The sequence below is a fragment of the Ambystoma mexicanum genome, chromosome 1q (genome assembly GCF_040938575.1).
Source record: "Ambystoma mexicanum isolate Mex_15411 chromosome 1q, UKY_AmexF1_1, whole genome shotgun sequence".
Taxonomy (NCBI): Eukaryota; Metazoa; Chordata; class Amphibia; order Caudata; family Ambystomatidae; genus Ambystoma; species Ambystoma mexicanum.
The window spans coordinates 865,682,449-865,701,881 of NC_090922.1; the positions used below are offsets into that span (position 1 = coordinate 865,682,449).

General features: G+C 46.8%; 1 protein-coding gene across 5 annotated transcripts in view; it reads right to left on the minus strand.

Moving 5' to 3' along the window:
* Positions 1 to 19,433, minus strand: part of CRB1 (crumbs cell polarity complex component 1) — a 1,156,197-nt gene that overhangs the window by 634,552 nt on the left and 502,212 nt on the right. For all 5 annotated transcript variants that reach the window (XM_069641514.1, XM_069641517.1, XM_069641513.1 and 2 more), the window contains exon 3: positions 6,957 to 7,152. In XM_069641514.1, coding sequence (XP_069497615.1) covers positions 6,957 to 7,152 — 196 coding nt within the window. The remainder of the gene's footprint in view (positions 1 to 6,956; positions 7,153 to 19,433) is intronic.

Genomic DNA, 19,433 nt, shown 5'->3' on the forward strand with positions numbered 1-19,433 from the left:
TGCATCCTCCTTATTGTGGATGCAACCCTATATGTGTAGTTCTTCATCAACAAAGTACCTCTGAGGTATGCCGGTGGAGCTCATTCGACCCTAGCCAGCTATAAACAGGTTTCTGACAAGGTATCAACACCACGTGTTAGCTTTACATAGGTGTACCTTCAGACAAAGTTTCCTAAAGGTACTCCACCAGATGTGTGATGCATAGTCTCTTCCCACGCCCTGCACGTTGCCAAAGGTTCAACTAAGTGCACTTGTGTGGACAAGGAACTGATTTTCTGTAAACAATACAAGAAATGCATGCTATTACTAACGTGCTGAGCTGCGCTTGTATAAGTTGACAGCTCGTCAATTCAGTTCTACATCTATCGCTTACCAGACTTTCTCTGTGTTGAAAGTATGCACGCCTTCAGATGCCTCCCAGTGTCCTGCCTCCTGCTTGGGTAGTACACCCAAAAATGTGCTGCCATTAGGGACCTGTAAGTATTTACAGAGTCTTGGGCGGTGATATCCTGTCATGTGATCTGTCATGTGACCTCTGTAACAGCAGGTCCGATCACTCAACGAGATTTTTGTTACCAGTGATCAACGTTGCGTGTAACCCATGCTCGCAAGCTACCTTTGAGGCAGCACACATCCCATGTGTGTAACACAACAACAAGGTATGTGGCAGCTAAATATATGTGTTGCTAATCACACGTAAGAACGGTGACCTATTCACGGACTCCCAGCTCTCGCCGTGTTAACCGTACTGAAATGCTACAGCTGTGGCAGTACGGACTGCGTATTCTTGGCACTGTAGCAGGGTGAACAGCTACCTCATCTACTGAATATCCATTATGCCAAGGGTCGGCGTAATGTAACCGGTCTCACCGAGGTGCTAGCACTGACTGCAGTGCTGAACAAAAGAGGTGCAGCAATGGTGCCGTTATGTCCGCACTATATATGATTGATGATAATGACTTCTCGCCTTTGGTCCGATATTGTGGAGGCTTAATACTGAGTTAAGCTGCCTCCAGAAAGGTTAGCTCGGGTACTTATCTACACATAAGGGTTTAGATATTATGTCTCCAACCCTGTTCATTTAGACCTTTCTCCGCCGATTTTGTCAGGAAAATTAACCATTGCTCCTTGAAAAAAAGTTTTTGGGTATTACCCTCACTGCTTTTAGATCTATCAACCTGCCACAGGATGGTCCATCTTAATTCATCTGGACCATGATCCATCATGACAAAATGATTGACCAGTGGGGCTGTAAGATTTTTCTTTTTTATACAGCTTCTGTGTTCGCTGATAAAACATTAAGTTGGACAGGCAAGTGGGAGGTGCAGGGACGCAGGACCCACCTACAAGGGGGTGCACAGAGGTCTTGGAGATGTTGGGGGTCTATGGGCTCAGGGATGAATGGCGGCACCGTCACCCGAACGAGAAAGGGTATACCTTCTACTCAGCCCCACACTGCACTTTCACTAGAATTGACTATATATATATATATATATGTCTCAAGTGGGCTGTGGGATGTGACCCAGGGATCAGAGATTTCCCCGGTCACATGGTCAGACCATGATATGGTAACAGTGGAGCTAAATAGCTCTGGTCTGCCGCACTAGGGATCAAACTGGAGATGCAATGAGTCACTGTAGAAGGACCCAGTGTTTCAAGCGGAAACGTCCGAATAAATTGGGGAATATTTTAAAATAAACGACACAGGGGAGGTGCCAAGGAAGACGGTATGGGAGGCAGGCAAGGCGACTTGCAGAGGGCTCCTGATCAGAGAGGAAGCTAGGAAAAAAAGGGAGCAGACCTTAATTGAGAACAGGTTGTGGGATGAGATAGTCCATCTTGATAAGGAGGCGAAGGATGCCACTGAAGGAATGGAGGATAGAGTTCAGGAGGCGAGAAAGAAAAGGAAAGAACTTAGAATCCTGGAAGAAGGCCAAATAGTGAGGAAATTACAGTTCCTCAAACACAGTTTTCCAAGAAGTGGAATAAGGCGGATGCATTGCTGGTGGCCAGACTACGGGGACAACAATTCGATAGATGGGTGGTGGCCATAGAGGAGAGGGAAGGGGTACGGGACCTGGAGAAGGTAGGGATCCAAGATGAATTTGCAACTATTTTTTTTGAGACCCTGAGGCCAGTCCGGGGAGGGGAGCCATATCGGCGCACTTAGCCGAAACACAGATGCCGAGCCTATCCCGGGAGGAGACTGCAGTTTTGGATGCCCCTATAACGACTGAAGAAATCAAGAGGGCGGTGTTGAGGTTGCTGCCAGAGAAGGCCCCCAAAGGAAGCCGGGTACACCGCCGGCTTTTATACGTCATTTATGTCCCCTCTCCTTCCCTTTATGGTGGAACTCTTCAATGAGATTCTGGAGATGGGGGAAGCACCGGAATCATTCTCACTGGCTTTAATAACAGTGATTCACAAGGACGGTAGGGACCCCAGAAGGTGTGGTTCTTACCACCCCCTTTCTCTTCTGAACATAGACACCAAGATCCATATGCGGGTATTGGCGGCCATACAGGAGGCATATATGCCCCACCTAATACACTTAGACCAAGTAGGGTTCATAATGGGTTCGACAGGGAGCGGACACAATGCAGAAAACCTTGCATTTGTGCCATGAGTCGAGGGAGATGGAGGGTGACCCAGCCCTTCTTTCTGTGGATGCTGACAAAGCATTCGATAGGGTTGAGTGGGGCTTTTTGGATGAGGTTCTGGGCAAAGTGGGCTTAGAGTGCAGGTTTAGGAACGGTGTGATGGCAGTGTACTCTTCCCCAAGGGCATCGGTGGACGTTAATGGAGATTACTCCCGCTGATTTGATTTAAGTATGGGCACAAGACAGGGCTGCTCTCTCTCGCTGATTCTATTTGCCCTCTCTCTAGAGCCTCTTGCATAAACAATCAGAGGGGACCCCCAGGTGGAAGGTTTAAGGGTAGGAGGGCTGGAATATAAGGTGGCACTATATGCGGACGACATGCTATTGCACTTACGGAATCCCTCAACATCGGTACCAAGGGCAATACAGTTGATCGAACAATATGGAGAACTATCAGACTTTAAGGTTAAGAGGGCCAAGTCGGTCCTGCTTCCATTGAAGGCAGGTGGGGAAGAGGACATGAGTAGATTTGCCCCATTGGGATTGACGGTTCAGTGGGACACATTGCGATACCTAGAGATTAACCTTACTAGGGAGATAGGTGCCTTGTTTGAATCAAACTTCCCCCCTCTTGTGAAAGGACTTAGAGCCAACCTCGATAAATGGGGAAAGCTGATCATGACTTTGCTCGGGTGCTTAAATGCCTTGAAGATGGTTTGCCTGCCAAGGTTTTTGTATGCATTTCAGATGCTCCCGATCCGCGTTCCCGATTCCTTTTTCCGTGAAACCAAGGGGGCGATGCTTAGGTTTTTGTGGCAGGGCAAGAAAGCAAGAGTGGCACACGATACCCTCGCATTGCCCAAAGAAAGGGGCGGGGGCGGACTACCGAATTTGAAAATATATTATGAAGCAGTGCAGCTAAGGGTCCTCAGACCCCACCTTAGGATGCAGATGGAACTCCAGCAGGTTGTGCTAGATAACACTAATTTAGCCCCTGGCACTGTGGCACAATGGCTGTGGGCACCAAGAAATATGCTTCTGTGCAGGATTAGGGATCACCTTATCCTAGGAACTATATGGGAGATTTGGAGGGAGAGTGTGGAAATGCAAGGGGTCACCACATGGCTGTGCCCCCTGAGTCACCTTTGGGCGCCCAGCGTCTGGGAAGCAATCCCGAACCCCGAGAGATTCCAGCCATGGTTTGAGGCGGGACTCAAGATGGTCGGAAAACTCTGGAAAGCGGGCACTTCTATTACAATCACTCATCTGGAGGGAGAATTGGGCATGGGGGCTCTCTCAGTCTTTTCGTAACTTCAACTAAAAGGTGTCCTCATGAGTGATAGATGGAAAGAGAGGATACAGAGGCACCTCATCCCCTTCGAACGTATACTAGATAAAAGAAGGGAGACTAAGTGCTTGATTTCAGTTATGTATAAAGTGCTCGTGAGTGTGGGGAAGTGGTCAACTGAGAGCTTGAGACTAAGGTGGGAAAGAGATATGGGAAGAGAAATAGTTCCAGAGCTCTGGGGGAGGCTATGCAAGGGGGCCTCGCGGACCTCGATCTCCAGTGAATACAAGCTACAAGCCATTAAGCTTCTCCACAGATGGCAATATGATCCGGTCAGGTTATCCAAGATGTTCCAGTCGGTAAGTCCCACAACCGAAAGTTACGGGTTTGTTGTATCTTGTTGAAGAAGACACACGTCCATGGAAGTCAGTGGGGAGAACCGAGGGAAGGGGGGGGGGAAGTAGACTAAGATTAAGATGTGACCTTGGAGGGAGGGGGAGAATGGAACGTTGTTTGAAATGTATAACCACCATATTTCATTGTTGATGTTTCTAATATATAAATCTACAATAAAAACAAAATTAAACAAAAAAAGAGATGCCTTACTTTTGTGACTTTGAACATGGCAAGCCTGTTGACTTAAGTAGCGTATGACTGAGCCTCAACGCCCTTAGCTATGCCAGTGATCATTGAGGTGCTTCCTTGGTGAAGGCAGATTTGGCTTTGTTTCCTAGCCCTTGGATAACTCTGATCAATGCCTCGCCACCACAGGGAGATTTTCCCAACTCCTCGAGAGTCAGCTATGTGCCTCTGTTTCTTGAGAAGCCTTTTCCTGATCGGGAGTGTCTCAATAACTTTAGCTTTGAAACATCTTTTCCTTTTTTGATAAGGCCCTCAAGCATGCTTTAGTAACACAGCTGAAAAACATTGTTCTCAAGAACAAGTTCCTGGCCTTGCATACATCTGGGTTCAGATATGGAACTGCAAGTTGTGGGTGATGTCTATCGGGTGCTAGACAATTGGGGTGCATGCCTTTTAGGGCTGCTCCATCCCTCAATGGAGTTCATTATGACTGACCATGGGGTCCTTGAGCCACGGAGTAGGGATGTGTGTCCTTGTTCTCTCCTAAATCGCATCTTATCTGGCCAGTCATTCACTGCTCATTAAAGCAGGGAACAGCAGGTCAGACAGGCCCACTTATGATTTTGGTTTGCTTCAAGGATCAGTCTATCTACACATGTTCTGTTTTGTAGTCTGTACATGTAACTCCCGAAAGATCTGCCTATTGTGCTTGGGGTGCAGCAGTACAGGTCGGACACTCCACGCTATCTGTGCGCCTCCCCTCTACAGGATGCCCATCTCTCCTGATACGTCATTCAGGAGACTGAGGGTCGAATGGGCTCTCATTGTTAAAATTCAATGCCACTTAGACTGAATGTCTTTTATTTTCTCATAAAGCCCCTGCTCCTCCCATGTCTTCATGGTTGATTGAGCTTTCTCATTATGGTTATGTTGTCGCTTTGCCACCTACAGATAAGTCTTTGGAGTTCACTTCACACCCTAGCCTCTTGTTTATACCTTAAAATGTATATCTCATTATGTCTGCTAATTTTCAACAAAAAAAAAATCAGAAATCTATGAAGTTTTTTTTTTTCATCTACCAATTTTGGTCATTTTTTCAGTCCCTGGTCATTTTAAGTCAGTCTTCTAATATCCACACTAATACCGCCGGCGGTATTAGCGCCGGATCACAAGTTCGGCGGTAATGTAATTCCCCATTCCCCATTGAGCCCATTCGGGAATGCCCCATTCCCCATTGGGCTCAATGGGGAAAATTTGCGCTCTTACCGCCGGCGGATTTCCCGCCGGCGGAAATAGCGTGAATTTTCGGCGGATTTCCCCCCAGCTCAGAGCTGGGGTGAAATCCGCCGAAGCCCTGATTTGGCGGACCCTTAAATCCGGCGGTAATAGCGCGACCGCCGGATTTAAGGGTTACCGCCAAACTCGTGATGAGGCCCTCGCTCTTTTTAGGTCTTTGGGACTTGTCCTGTCCTAAAGGGTTTAGATTGTCTCTCCATGAGCATGATGATTCTTCTTCAAATCCATCGACTTGCCCCAAGCACCATTCACACCAATAGGCTGAGTTACTTGGCATCCAAGCTCTGGACTTCAGAGGAGTTTCAGGGCCTAAGGAGCTGGAACAGATTTGTATCGAGGCGATTTACAGTAAAAAAGAGCATCTTCCTTAAAAGATCCTCTCTCACGCAGCATGATTTATGGGATTTCATGTCCCAGTAAATTCCAGGATTACTGCCATATAGAAAAGCTCTGAACTAATGCCTATGGAATCAGATTTGCAGATGAGTTTGGAGGTGTGAAAGTGTTGTCTGTAGTCATGTGATATTTTAAACATATGTAAAATATTGTTTTGTATTTATACCTCTTAGCCTTTGTGCTCCCTATCTTGTGACACTCCCTGTTGTGTATTCTTGAGCCTTGTCCACACCTTATGACTTTTCTTTAGTAAAATAATATAATTGCTGGTTTGATGCATTTCTACCATCTCAGGGGTCACCTAGCTAGAAAAGGGCACTACAACATTTGGCTCTCCAGGTGTTTTGGAACACAGCCCCCAACCATGTTACCCAGCATAGTCAGGGGTGAAGGATCGTGGGAGTCGTAGTCCAAAACATGTGGAGAAGCGCTGGTTGCTGATCCCTGCACTAGAATATGTCAGTCAACAGCATTTTGTCATTTAAGCAAATCATCGTCTTCTGAAGGAAGCCATTTCTCAGAGAATATTCCGCATATGGTGCTTCCTCGTAGAACACCAGCTCTCTTTGGATATCATGTGCTGAATAAGTCTAGGGGACTCAAGTTAATGCACACTACCACCGCAACATATTTTCTGTTCGTTCAATGAAAGTTATCAAAGCTTGTCGGTTTTAAGCCGCATTTCGAATATAATTGGGGAGGCATCGGCATGTGTTTAACACTATCAGAAAAGCAGAGACTGCTAAGCGAATCTGCTCTCTAAATGAGAAGAGGTGAGATAAGACAAGACATACCCATTGATGTCATCCACACACTGCCCTCCTTGCAGGCATGGCTGACTGGCGCACTCATCCACGTTGATTTCGCAAAGATCACCCAGGAATCCGGGGGCACAGGAACAGGAATAGCTGCCAAAATGATCCAGGCAGGTCGCGCCATTCCGACAGGGCTCCGACAAGCACTCATCAATCTCCAGTTCACAGTTTATACCTAAAAACAGAAAAGACAAAAAGTTTGTGGTAAGTGCAGCAGCCGTGGATTTGCGTACAGGGACATTTTGTCATGATGCATGATTCACACGAGTAAAAGTCATCCATTTTAGCAATTCGCCTTGCAATGGCGGCTCGCTCTCAATGTCTGTCGGAAAGCGCAGGCGTGTCATCGGGGAAGGCTGTAACTCACCGCCCGGCAGCGTGCCACTTAGCCGGAGAAAAGGGAAGCAGAGGTGCGATTTTCAGAGAGCCCATTACGTGTTCACAAAGTATGGCGTATTTATGCGCGCGGGCCACAGCAGGGGTAAGGCCAGTCAGAGAGATGATGCATTCGTGTGTTCTTGACATTCTCTTCCACAAAATGCACTATGCTCGCCTTATGTTTAAGAACGTTGGGCCTCATTACGAGTTTGGCAGTAAAGCTGCCAATTGATGGCCACAATCATTTACTGTTACTGGCACTGCGAGTGGTGGTACGGCAGTGTAAATCCACATTTCTTGAGTCCATAGAGGTTTTTGAGCCATAAGTGGTAATTCTGGGTGGTAAAACTGTCGATTATGGGTCATGCAATGGATGGTTTACCTCCATGAAGCGCGATAAATCCTCCACTTCAAGGTCAAATTTGGAATTCAGCCTAGCAGTAAAAGCAATGGTAATTCTGCTTCTGCCACTTTTTTACCGCTGTTGAGGCAGCACTTTCTACACAAAAAGGGTCTGTGTCCCTGTCCCAAATCTGCCCATCTATATCTTGGCGCTTCTGTCATAGGTCCTCTAAAATGGACCCATAGAGCTCATTTTGCTCCAAAGAGTAATTTGGCAGCAGGGATTTTTTTGGAATGTGATGATGGAAGGACTGGTGCAGATGTGGGGTGGGAGGGCGGCGTTTGAGCATCTGGATGGCAATTGTGAGAGGGCTTAGATTTATGTGCAGGTTAGCTTGCAAACTGGAAGGTCGAGGTGATTTTGGGTGGCTTGTCTGGTGATTGTGTGGGTGATGGGTTTCAGTTTATTGAGAAGATAGGATTGTGTTTTGAGGTGGATGGCTGTTAAGATGGAAAATCAGCCCTGGTGGGGGGGATTTTGGCTGCCACCCTATTTATGGTTACCAGGGAAGATACTGAGAATGTAGCCAAAACTCAATCAAGGTAAGGTAGCTGAGCAATCACAGTCTCTTGAAAAGTGCGAGCGTGGTCTACGACAATGAGACCACACAGAGCAACACCAGTAATTCCAGTTAGACAGTACATAAATACACATACAGTTATTCATTAGGCCTTTCATTACATACTAAGCATATAAAAATTACAGGTAAGCATTGTCACAAAAAAAGTATAAAAACATATTCACCATTAGAAGAAAAGAATTGCATATGAATCAATTACCACTGGAATACAGGTGAGTAGTACAGGTGAGTAGTCAGAAGCAAGGAAAGATAGGCAGAACTCTCCAGAATCTACACAATAACAGTGTCCCTCATACTTAATAAGAACAATCCTGAGATGGTTTGGGGCCTTGTGCCCAAGAGTCACCAGTCCAAAGTATAACTTATTCAGGTAAGTTTATATATAAAAGAATGCAGTGGGCTGTCGTGGAGGTTAGGGAAAGTTTCCAAAGTGAGATACATGTTTTGTAAAGTTCAGGTAAGTTCTCAACTCAATCCAACACACTAGGATAGGCCTACAGAAGGATCCTTAACCTAGGTTTCACCATGTTCCTGCACCAAAGGTCAGCTCAGAGTGAGTTAGGGTCAGGACTTTACACCCAAATACCCAATGTGAAACAGGAGGAGAAAGCAACAGGTAGGCACACTTACCCACTTGGCTCGAGATGTTTTGGATTCCACTTGTGTAGGCTGCAGACTTTGTTCTAGGTTTGTTGCTCTGTTCTTGTTCCAATCGTGAGAGTCATCTAGTAATCTAGAAGCAGAGATACTTTGTTTCAAGGGATTTTAGTTTTGGACAGTTGTGATGCACAGGAATCGATTCCAGACAGCTTCCAGTTGAAAACCCAAATGAAGACAAAGTAAGACTTCTGCAGGAGAGATAGCTTTAGGACACCTTGGGGACACAAAGAAGACAAGATCCAATGAAGGCCATCACGGGCAATCGACGATCCTACAGCGTTGAATACAGGAGCGGTCCCATAAACAGCTTCCCTTGCAGTGAGATGGCTGACAATGCCGGAGCAGGCCACTTGTGGCATCAGCAGAAGATTTGCAAAAGTTCCAAAGATCTTCTGAGAACGACGATGGCTTCAGCGAGGTAGCCCAGGAGAGAGCCGGTGAGTCCATCTGTTGGATCAGGACCACTTCTGAAGGCTCCAAAAGGCATGGATCCTTGAGCAGGGGTCAAGATGGGTTGTTCCCACTGGTCCAGGGGTTAAAACACCAATGAGGGTCTTCTTGAGATCAGGTAACGGAGCAGGGCTCCACCGGTGCAATTACTGGAGTCAATGCTGGTCAGCTGCAAGGGTTATCTGCACGTCGGCAGCAGGTTGCTCGTCTTCATAGAAGTCTTGGCTCCAACAGTGATCTGATGAACAGTTGAAGGAGATCTCCTTTTATGTTATGTTATGTTATTGTGCATTTGTGTATCCCTTATATACCATTGGTATAAACTCAAAGCACTGTGGGCTAAATGCCCTCGGGGATGGTAGTCCAGTTCAGGGGAGAGAGTAGGGTAGTATAAAGTGCTTGGGTGTACTCAGTATTTGTGGAGCCAGTGTGGTGTGTGGCGGCATTCTAATGGTAGGCATGGAGCAGTGGCTGTGTGAAGTCGGTAGAATGTGTGTAGCAAGGCCGTTGACCTCGGGGTCTGCATTCTGGCAGTGGAGGCGCTTGTGTATGATATTATGGTTGCAGCTAAACCGACTTTCTTGTGGGCTATAGCTGCGTTCAAAAGACTGTTGAGGTGTTCATGGAGGTGAGTAGGTATCCAATATTCAGTCTGGAAGTAAGCCCAAGCCCACCAATGGTAAGTATCTGCACCATTGAAACATTCAGTGCTTGTCCAACCAGGGACAACCAATGGTCATCACATCTGCCCAATGACAGACTATCAGGCACCAGAGACAGTCCTGGCCCCTTCCCCTGGCTCTCACCCACAAAGTCCCTTTGTCTGCAAAAGCCACAGCTTTACTGTCACAGGAGCACCAGGGAGTACAGGGATGATTTGTGAGGTAACACTTAGCATATAGCGGAAAGAGGGCACATACCAGGGTGATCTATGAAGAGCCAGATATTCCCAGGAACTGCAGGGCAAGAACTAGCTGTAAGCAAATATGACACAGAGAAACAGGAAAGGCAAGCAAATATACTGGGCAACAAGGATTGTTTATTTATTTATGTATTTATTTCATTTATAAAGCGCACAAAAACCCGAAGCCATTGAGGCACTGTTACTACCAGTTACAAGCAATGGGTAGACACAGATAGATGCACAGCAGTTCAGTTTCCCCGCCAGCGCCGGGCGCCACTTACTTCCTCCCTCTCTTCCCCTTATCCGCGCATGCTGCTTCTCCAGTCACCGTGAAAATTAGGAAGGGACTCTGACAGGGCTCCGGTTCCTTGTTCCAGGCTGCCCTATTTGTCTGTCGTGCAAAGCTGTTTTTTCCATAGAAAAAGGGCTGTTAGCACCCGACTTTTGAGTCAGGGTTCTAATATAGTGTTAAAAGCCAGGTGGGAGGGTAGACATGTCCTCGTGGAGGACATGCACTACCATGCTCGAACAAGAGGCCTGTTATTGGCCATGTCTGCTCTCACACCCGGCTATTAATTCTACAGTATTGGTGTAACAAAGGCACCTACGTTTCTAAAATAATGAAAAAACGGAGTGGAGTCATGATTACAAGTCTTTTAGTATAAGTGTGCCAGCAGGAGGTAGCTGCTAGAAGTTATAAGGGTGCACAGTTAAAGGGCACTAAAACACCTCGGGGCATCATGTAAAAACAAGTTTAGCTTGTTCAGCTTGTTGCACATCTTTACTCTGCTGCTCTGTTTTAGAATTTTTAAATCATTTCAGGGATTGTACTGTTTTAGAATAATTACCTTCTTTGTGACTTTCATTCTGACCCATTGCTTTTGAGGGAACGGGATAGTTTTGTAAGCATATTTTGTTTATTTTAAAACTACCTCAAACTCTGCTTGCATTAGGGACACATTGCCCATCTATCCTCAGTGTATATATTTACATATCTAGGTGCGTGAGCGCCGGCGCGTGTGGCCAGTTTATGTCGCTTTGCGCCAGAGACGTAATTTCACCAAAATGCCGGGGGTAGCGGAAAGACATCACACGACCCATGACATCTGATGACATCACAGGAAGTGATGTCATTTGACCCAACCCCAAAGTGACATCACGGGAAGTAATGGAACACCACCTTTTACCCATTGACAAAACAGGAAGGGGCATCACATAGCATTGTTCCTAAGTACACTACGAAAAATATGGTTACGATATCACTATAATGCGACATACATTACAAACAACAATGGATCACCATATGTATCGTTAATATCAGTATGTATAGGGCCATATTACCAAATTACTGTGAATGCAAGCGGACATCCAAGGCCAAATGAAAGCGCTTTATATAGAACAAATATACATACAATATCACCGAACCTCTTTTGGTACTCATTTATCGACCTCAGAAGGATGAAAGAGTGAGTTGAGGAGTTAAAGAACAGAATAAATCAGTGACTCACCCCCTAAAGTGTGCCTGAAATAAACCTTTAATGAGTCTAGCAATTATTGTATAGAATTCCAGAAAGACAAATTATCTGTTACTCCTATTCTTTCTTATTTAGGGTCAGTGCTGAAAGTGTTACACTTGTGCAACTCCCTGTGTTTTTTTAAGAGGCCTGGACAAAACATCCAGCCACTCCAGAAACAAAGAGCCACATGGCGCCGGCCACAGCCCAGGAGCTTACATTTAAAAAAAAAAAAAATCTTTTTGTCATTTTTTTAGAGGTAGCAAGGGAGGCCACAGGGGTAGCAAGGGAGAACTCAGAGGTCGCAGCTGCGAACCCTGGTGACCCCCAATTGACATCCCTGGTTAACGTCTGAGCGCAGCGTCCCGAGGGTCATACAGGTAACTTGCTTTCTCGTTGCAATCATTTTGCATTGCTTTCTTTCGATCTTATTATGAATAATGCTAAGGTTGTTCTTGCAGTTGTTGATTATTGCGATGCAGTGGGGGGAGAATCTCTTTATTCACGTAAATCTGTCCTTAAGTCTGCAAGAGGCCAGAATGTACTGCAGCGTTATCTATCGATGGGCCGCAGTGTGGCATAGTGAATGGGCAATGCAGTACTGTCAATGCAGAGGGCGGTGGTACTGCAGCCCAAATGGTTAAGAAAGATCAGAGTGTTTTGTCTCAGGGGTCTGAGGCAAATGTATATATGATGACTCTCTTCTATGTTTGGAGAGGGACATGCCTAGAGTGACTGATTCACATGAGTCACTCTCCGTGGCTGTTGAAATGTGTTCTTCAGGTCAGATATCAGAATCTGGAACTAATATTGACCTTTAGGGTCCCGTGATGATGAGGGTTGATCAGAAACCTGCTGGTTCACAACAGGAACTTGATTCCAGGAGGGTGGGGGCTGACTTTTGCTTGAACCCGATTCTAGGAGGGGTAATTTACATAAGTTAATATCTTCCTCTGCTGAATTGCATGATGTAGGCAGAGGTGTTGAAGGGTGTAGAATAGGGCCCCTTTCAGAACCACGGTTGGAACTCCTCCATATGGGTCTAGTCATTTGAAATGTGTATCACTTAATACACGTTCACTAGTAAAGCACGCCACTGAAGTGGCAGGTTATATTATGCACCATCACGTTGATATCTGTGCTGTTGCGGAGGCTTGACTGCATGAGGCAGCCGGTCCCTCTCTCTCTCTCTCTTTGGCTATTTCTGAGGGTAATGTTATGTTTCACACAGACAGGATTAATGGCAGGGGGGGTTGCCTTTATCTGCAAGTCATCATTAAATAGGCATGAAGTTGAGATACAGGGGACAACTGACTGTGATATCACATTTTAACTGATCCAAACAACACAATTAATGTCTTGCTTCTATGTAGACCCCCCACAACAATGCCCGATTGTCCTGATCAGTTTTTTAGTATGTTGCTGCCTTTACTTAAACCATCTCCCAAATGTATGTTTGTTAGATGGGTGATTTCAATGTATGTTTGTTAGATAGTGCTGATCATGTTGCACTACTGGTGGACTCGGCCCTTCAGGATCTAAGGTTTATGCAACAGGTATATAAAGCCACTCACATAAAAGGCAATACGCTGGATTGGCTAGCGACTATGAATACGCAGATTAAGGAACTTGGTAGTTCACCTTGCCCTGGCCGGACCGTAGCTTTGTCACATTTGAACTCTTACTACCCAAACAAGAAAAGAGGAAAAAACTCACGAGACTCACCTTTGTGACTAGAAATACTCATAAGCTTACTCCAGAAGCTATGGATCCGTTTGTTACCACACTTGTACAGAATATGTCTAATCTTGAGTCTGCAGACAATCTTGCACAAAGTTATCAGAAGACACTGATGCAAAATACATGGTACTCCCATGAAATCCATGAATTAAAGATTGTTAAAAGGAAATGCATCACTAGGTGGATTAAAACTAAATCTGCAGAGGTTAAGGCCCTATATACTATGGTGGAGAAAAATCATAATCAAAGTGGAAATTATTAATGCCAAAAGGACTGAATATAATGTCATAATTCAGAACGCTGACTCCAACACACAGGAGGTATTTAAAATTCTCAAAGAATTTGAGAACCCTTGCCCTCGAGAGCCAACTAAAATTGTTAAGGACGGTGCCTGGCGCTCCTCCATCCAGGAAGCCATGTTTGTGAAACTGCATAACATCAGAGATTCCTTTTAACTTTAGATCTATTTCTGAGGTAGAGATGCTGAACATCATTATGCAGCTTAAACTGACCAGTGTGTTAATCAATCGTTCGCTGAGTGCCATGTCCCTGATTGCATCAAGCCCGCCTGTAAAGCGCCATTATTTAAGAAGCCTGCAGGCCAATAACCAATGTGTCTAATCTCCTCAAGATCTTGGATAGGGTTGCCGATTTGCAGGTTCAGGAATATCTGATCACTAATAACATCTTGGGAAAAGGCAACCTGGGTTCGGAGCAGCCCATGGGACTGAAACAGCTTGATTAGATCTGAAATGGAACATCTTGTGTCGCATGGATAAGATACAATCCGTGTCTTTTGGTGTTTTTGTTATCCGTGGTTTTGTTTGCTTACATTGTACTGCCTGCATCCCTGCTGTTTATTTCATTAATTCTAGGTTCCCTTATTGATTGTTCGGTTCTTCTCATTTTTGTTCTCCATGGTTGTTTGCTTACATTGTACTGCCTGCATCCCTGCTGTGTCCATTCTTTTCTTCTAGGTTCTGTTGGCAACTGACTTTGTCCATATATTGCAACTGATTTTCTGTCATTGTTATGTCCTCTTTGTGCCCCTCCTCCTTCTGTGTCCCCCGTCATAGTGTTTCTCCTGCCTGCCTTCTCCCTATCTCACCCTCCCCTCCACTCTCCACTGTCCTTCCCCACCACTCTTACCTCTGCACCCTCTATTGTGCTCTCTGTCTCACCTATCTTCTCTAACTGCTTTTCTATCGACTATCCTATCCTTCTCACTAAGTCTGGCAGGAAGAAATTGAAAAGGGATATCCTGGTCTCCAACCCAAGCCTCCCTATCACTGATATCTACACCAGTGCTTCCTCCAGACAGACACTTACTGACATCCTCTTTGTCGTTCCCTCTTCAGGCCTATGGACCCCCCATATGGTATCTGTTCTCCCTCCTTTTTCTTCTTCACCCAATAATGGTGGCACCCGATGGGAGGCCCTCCTGGACTCCTTCCACTCCTTCAAGATCACCATTAATGTTTACCTAAACTGCACCGTCTTGGTCCAAGGCCCTCAGGACAACATCCTCCTTTTTGATAGACTCTTCCCGCGCCTTATCAACTTCCTTTCTTTTCCTGCTGTCCCTTCTTTCCCCCCTCTGGCACCTCTGCCTCCTCCATCCTCTGCCACGTCTATGGCTGCCTCTGCTGTTTCTCCGGCCACCCTGTTGCCTCCATCCTCTGCCACCCATCTGGCACCCACCTCCTCCTCCTTGGATACCTTGCCCTCTCCTCTTTCCTCCTCTGCCCATCATCGGGTGCCTTCAACACTTGCACAGGGGGTGTACCCATGACCTGTACCCCTCCACGGAAGTCCTTCAAAAGCGGCAACCTGCTCCACATCGCTCCTCTCAGCTGTCAAACACTACTCTGACACCTGCCGCCTACTGGAAGAACTCAATCTGGATGTACTCGGTGTGACCGAGTCGTGGCTCGCGGCCAACTCCGTCATTGGCTTTGACACTCTCTTTCCTGATGGCTCCAAGATCCTCTCCACACCCAGAACCAACCGTCCAGGTGGGGGTGTATCCTTGATCTTCCCGGAGTGGATCCCTGCTTCTATTATTCCTATGAAGGACTACTCTTTTAAATGCCTGGTCTGCAGGCTCTCTATCTCTCCTGGCCTTTCTCTCACTGTGGCCTCTATCTACCAGTCACCCGGCCAGGTAGCATCCTTCCTCTCTGAGTAGGCGGACCTCTCCTCCTCCCTCCTTGCCTCTATCTCTCAACTTCCCCTCCTTAGAGACCTTAACATCCACATTGATGCTTCATGTCCTTCTGCAGGACTCTTTTGCAAACCTTTGTGACCCTCTCTTTCTATTCTTACATCAAAACCTGACTCACTCTGCAGGTCACACCTTGAATGTTCTGATCTCCTCAGATCTCCCCTTCTCCAACCCTCTCACCACTGCACTCTCCTGGTGTGATCACTTTCTCCTTTCCGCCTATCTCTCTCTCTACCCTCAGGCCAAGCCAACTCCAGCACTGCTACCTACCTTCTTGGTCATCTGACCCATGAAGCGTGTTTCAGTCAAGGCTTTCACCGCTACTTTCTCTCCTCCTTCTGCACCTTTTGCTGACTCACATCCTGACACAGCCCTTTCTAACCTTCATCTTTCTATATCTGACACTCTTGATGTACCTGCCCCTTTCATGAGGATCCGCTTGAAGCCCAAATCCAAGTGTAACTCTTGGTATGACTCCGATCTTGTCACCCTCAAATGCAAGTGCAGGGTGGCTGAAAAGAAGTGGAGGGCATCAGATGCACCATCTGACACACTGGCCTGCTGCCTGCACCAAAGGCAGTTCAGACTCTCTGTCCTCGCCAAGGAGAGAGCACACATCCAAGCCTGCATCTCTGTGGCATCTAACAACTCAGCCAAACTCTTCAAAATCTGTAAGGGGCTGGCCAATCCTGCTGAAGTCTCTACCTCTTCTGTTCCCTGCCAGGCCCTCTGTACAGCCTTGGCTTCTCATTTCAACACTAAAATTCAGGACATCCTGTCCACCCGCTCTACCTCTTCTTCCTCCTCCTCCACTCCTGGCCTGCCTGTGCCCGCCTATCCTTCTCCCTGCTGTCAGGTGTATCGACCCACATTCAAGTTATTATGCTGCAACATTTGGTGCTGTGGGCTTCGAAAATCCAAGATGGCCGAAAAGCCCACAATTGCGCCAGAATCCAGGAAAACCGCGCAGTTTTTGCGCACACCAAAATGGTCGCCTGACCCGCCACCCACCAGTGCGAGCGTGATGGCCAGAAGTGCCATGAGGGAAACGTGACGCCAAAGGAGAAACAGCAGTGCCTGTTAGCTCAAAAAAGCGCTTTGAAATCACCTTTGTTTCTCTGAATGCTAGCTCAAAATGCCCATTTCAAACATTGCAAGATATTCAAAAATCTTACTGAACACCAGCAGACGTCTGGTAGAATGAACTCTTGTATGCATACAAAATTTGGAAAGATGAAGAGCCTAAAATAATGTTCATAACGAAACTGGCTGAGCTGTGGATGTCAGCAGCTTAAGCGAAATGGGATTTAAAGCCACTAAAATCGAAATGTTTAAAATAAATGAGTGACCTACTTTTGAGTGTCACATAGGTTGCAACTGCTTAAATGTCATGGTTTTGAACTTAGAATCAGCGTTCTAGCTGCATGTGTCAAAATTGTAAGTTTGATTTGAATGAAGAAAAATAGGAACAAAAGTGACCTTTGGCTAAAGCCTGGCTTAAAGGGACTGAATTCTGCCCGGCAACTACCCCCGACAGGAGTTGAAACTTGCGCAGCAACTGCATTCACAGGCCTGGCCTGCCTTCTGATGCCCCACCAAAAGGAGATCACACCTCTCTGATTGAATCAGGGGAGGGGTCCCTGGAACTGCAGGAAAACAGAACAATGAACTTCCCTTTTCTCCAAGCAATTGCTAAATCAGGGGGTCGTAAATGGCTTTGAAGTGGGAGAATGGAAGACCAGGCTCCCGTCCTTCACCTCTCGCGCTTGGCCTAGAGGGTCACGGCCCAGACACCCGCCGCGAGAAGAGTTTGTCCAGTTACCAGACGACCAGGTACCATGGTACAGGAACATACGGATGTGTCCACCTGTTTGCCCAGCAGCCCGCACTGGCCATGTCGACACCTGCGGTTCGGATCAGCTAGACTAAAAAAACACACGTCGTTAGAGATGCCATGACGACCTAGACAACTGGAAGCACATCTGTACAAATACACACACCTAACATTCCCACAACAATCTACACGAAGAACATACTCAGTGCTCTGACGTAGGCGACAGGCATATTCACGGACGTGCATCTTTATTATTTTTACATAGGCTTTCAGAATGCAAAAACGCAAGATGCACCATGAATTCATCTATAACGCCGCTTGCTCACGCTTCTCTTAAAACCCGTTACCACCATGAGAGGTATAATAGAAACACGATACTGGTCATGGAAATATACGCCACTATAACCTAAAGCACCCATGCCCGAAATGGATCACTTATACACCAGGCCCAAGTAGGCCTCAGGCAAGAGTTCCCGTGGACATTAACGAAGCAAAAGTCAGGTTGCTGATCCCGCAGAATGAGCCTGGTGGAGCAACCAGCCAAGGTCGCAATGTTGCAAACCCACATCCAAGAACAAATCATCAAAGGTATAATGTTGCAACCTTGCACTCCGCGTACCAACGTTAGAATCATATCTACATATTAAACCAGACACACAGTGGAAAAGCAATATTAATTGTGCAGAATTCTGCCTCAAACACGGTCCCGCCTCACGTGACCAAGCCGAACCTGACGAGATGCCAAAGCCCAGGAGAAAGAAAGGCGTCTGGGTCCCTCGCTACGAGACATAGGCCGATACACTTGAAAGGCTTAATGGACATCTGCTACAGTGGGAGCGGTCAGCCTTCTACCTATGAATAAATCCTCACATTGTCTGCACGTACCCTTATTGAAACATTGTTGCAAACACAGGTACACCGAGAGCTGGGAACAACGGTGGTCCCAGGCTGGGGAGCTCACGGATGCACCAATCAGAACATGGGGCTCTTATCTCAGACGTCAGTAACATTAGCCAATCCTCAGGAGTCTTCATGTAACAATTCTTATGTATCTAATTATAGGGACAACCCAGATATACCACCTGACTACACCTTGACCACTAATATCATTCTCTATATGTGTACTATACTAACCCTACCACTCGAGCAACCAATTAAGAGTGGCGATAGGTTTTTTGTTAACTTTCTGAAGTGACGCAAGTAGCGCGTCATAATGTAGTAAAAAGGGCCTGCGAGCCCCAGGATTGTGTGTGTGTCAGGACGAACGCGTATGCTCCTTGACCCATCCCTGCCGTTTGCATAATAAACAGCAGAAGTTGCCTTGCTCCTTGTGTGTGCCTCATACTCTGTCTCGATCCGAGATATACACGGGAGGAGTTGGGGCCTCCCTGCCCGGAGGTCTGCGGACGGCCCGGCCGACCCCGGCAGAATTTCCCCCCGACAAGTTGGAGGCACTGCTGAGATCTGTTTAAGATCGACTTTTATTTTTAATTTTTCCAGGCACTCCCGTTGCGAGGAGGCCCGGCGGCGCGGCCCCCTCTGCCGTTGCCCCCTTCTGAGGACTACAGGACCATCGCGGAGCTGCGAGAGGACCGGACAGCGCAATCCGGATATTGGCCCTCGGGAGCCGGTTGAGAAGTATCCCGCCCGCGGTCGGCGAGTGTCCAGACGTGGTCCAGACGAGGGGAGGTGGCGAGCCGCTTGGAGGGGTGCACGCAATCGAGCGGCCCTGCATCGAGAGAACTTGGTGAGCATGACACGCACAACAA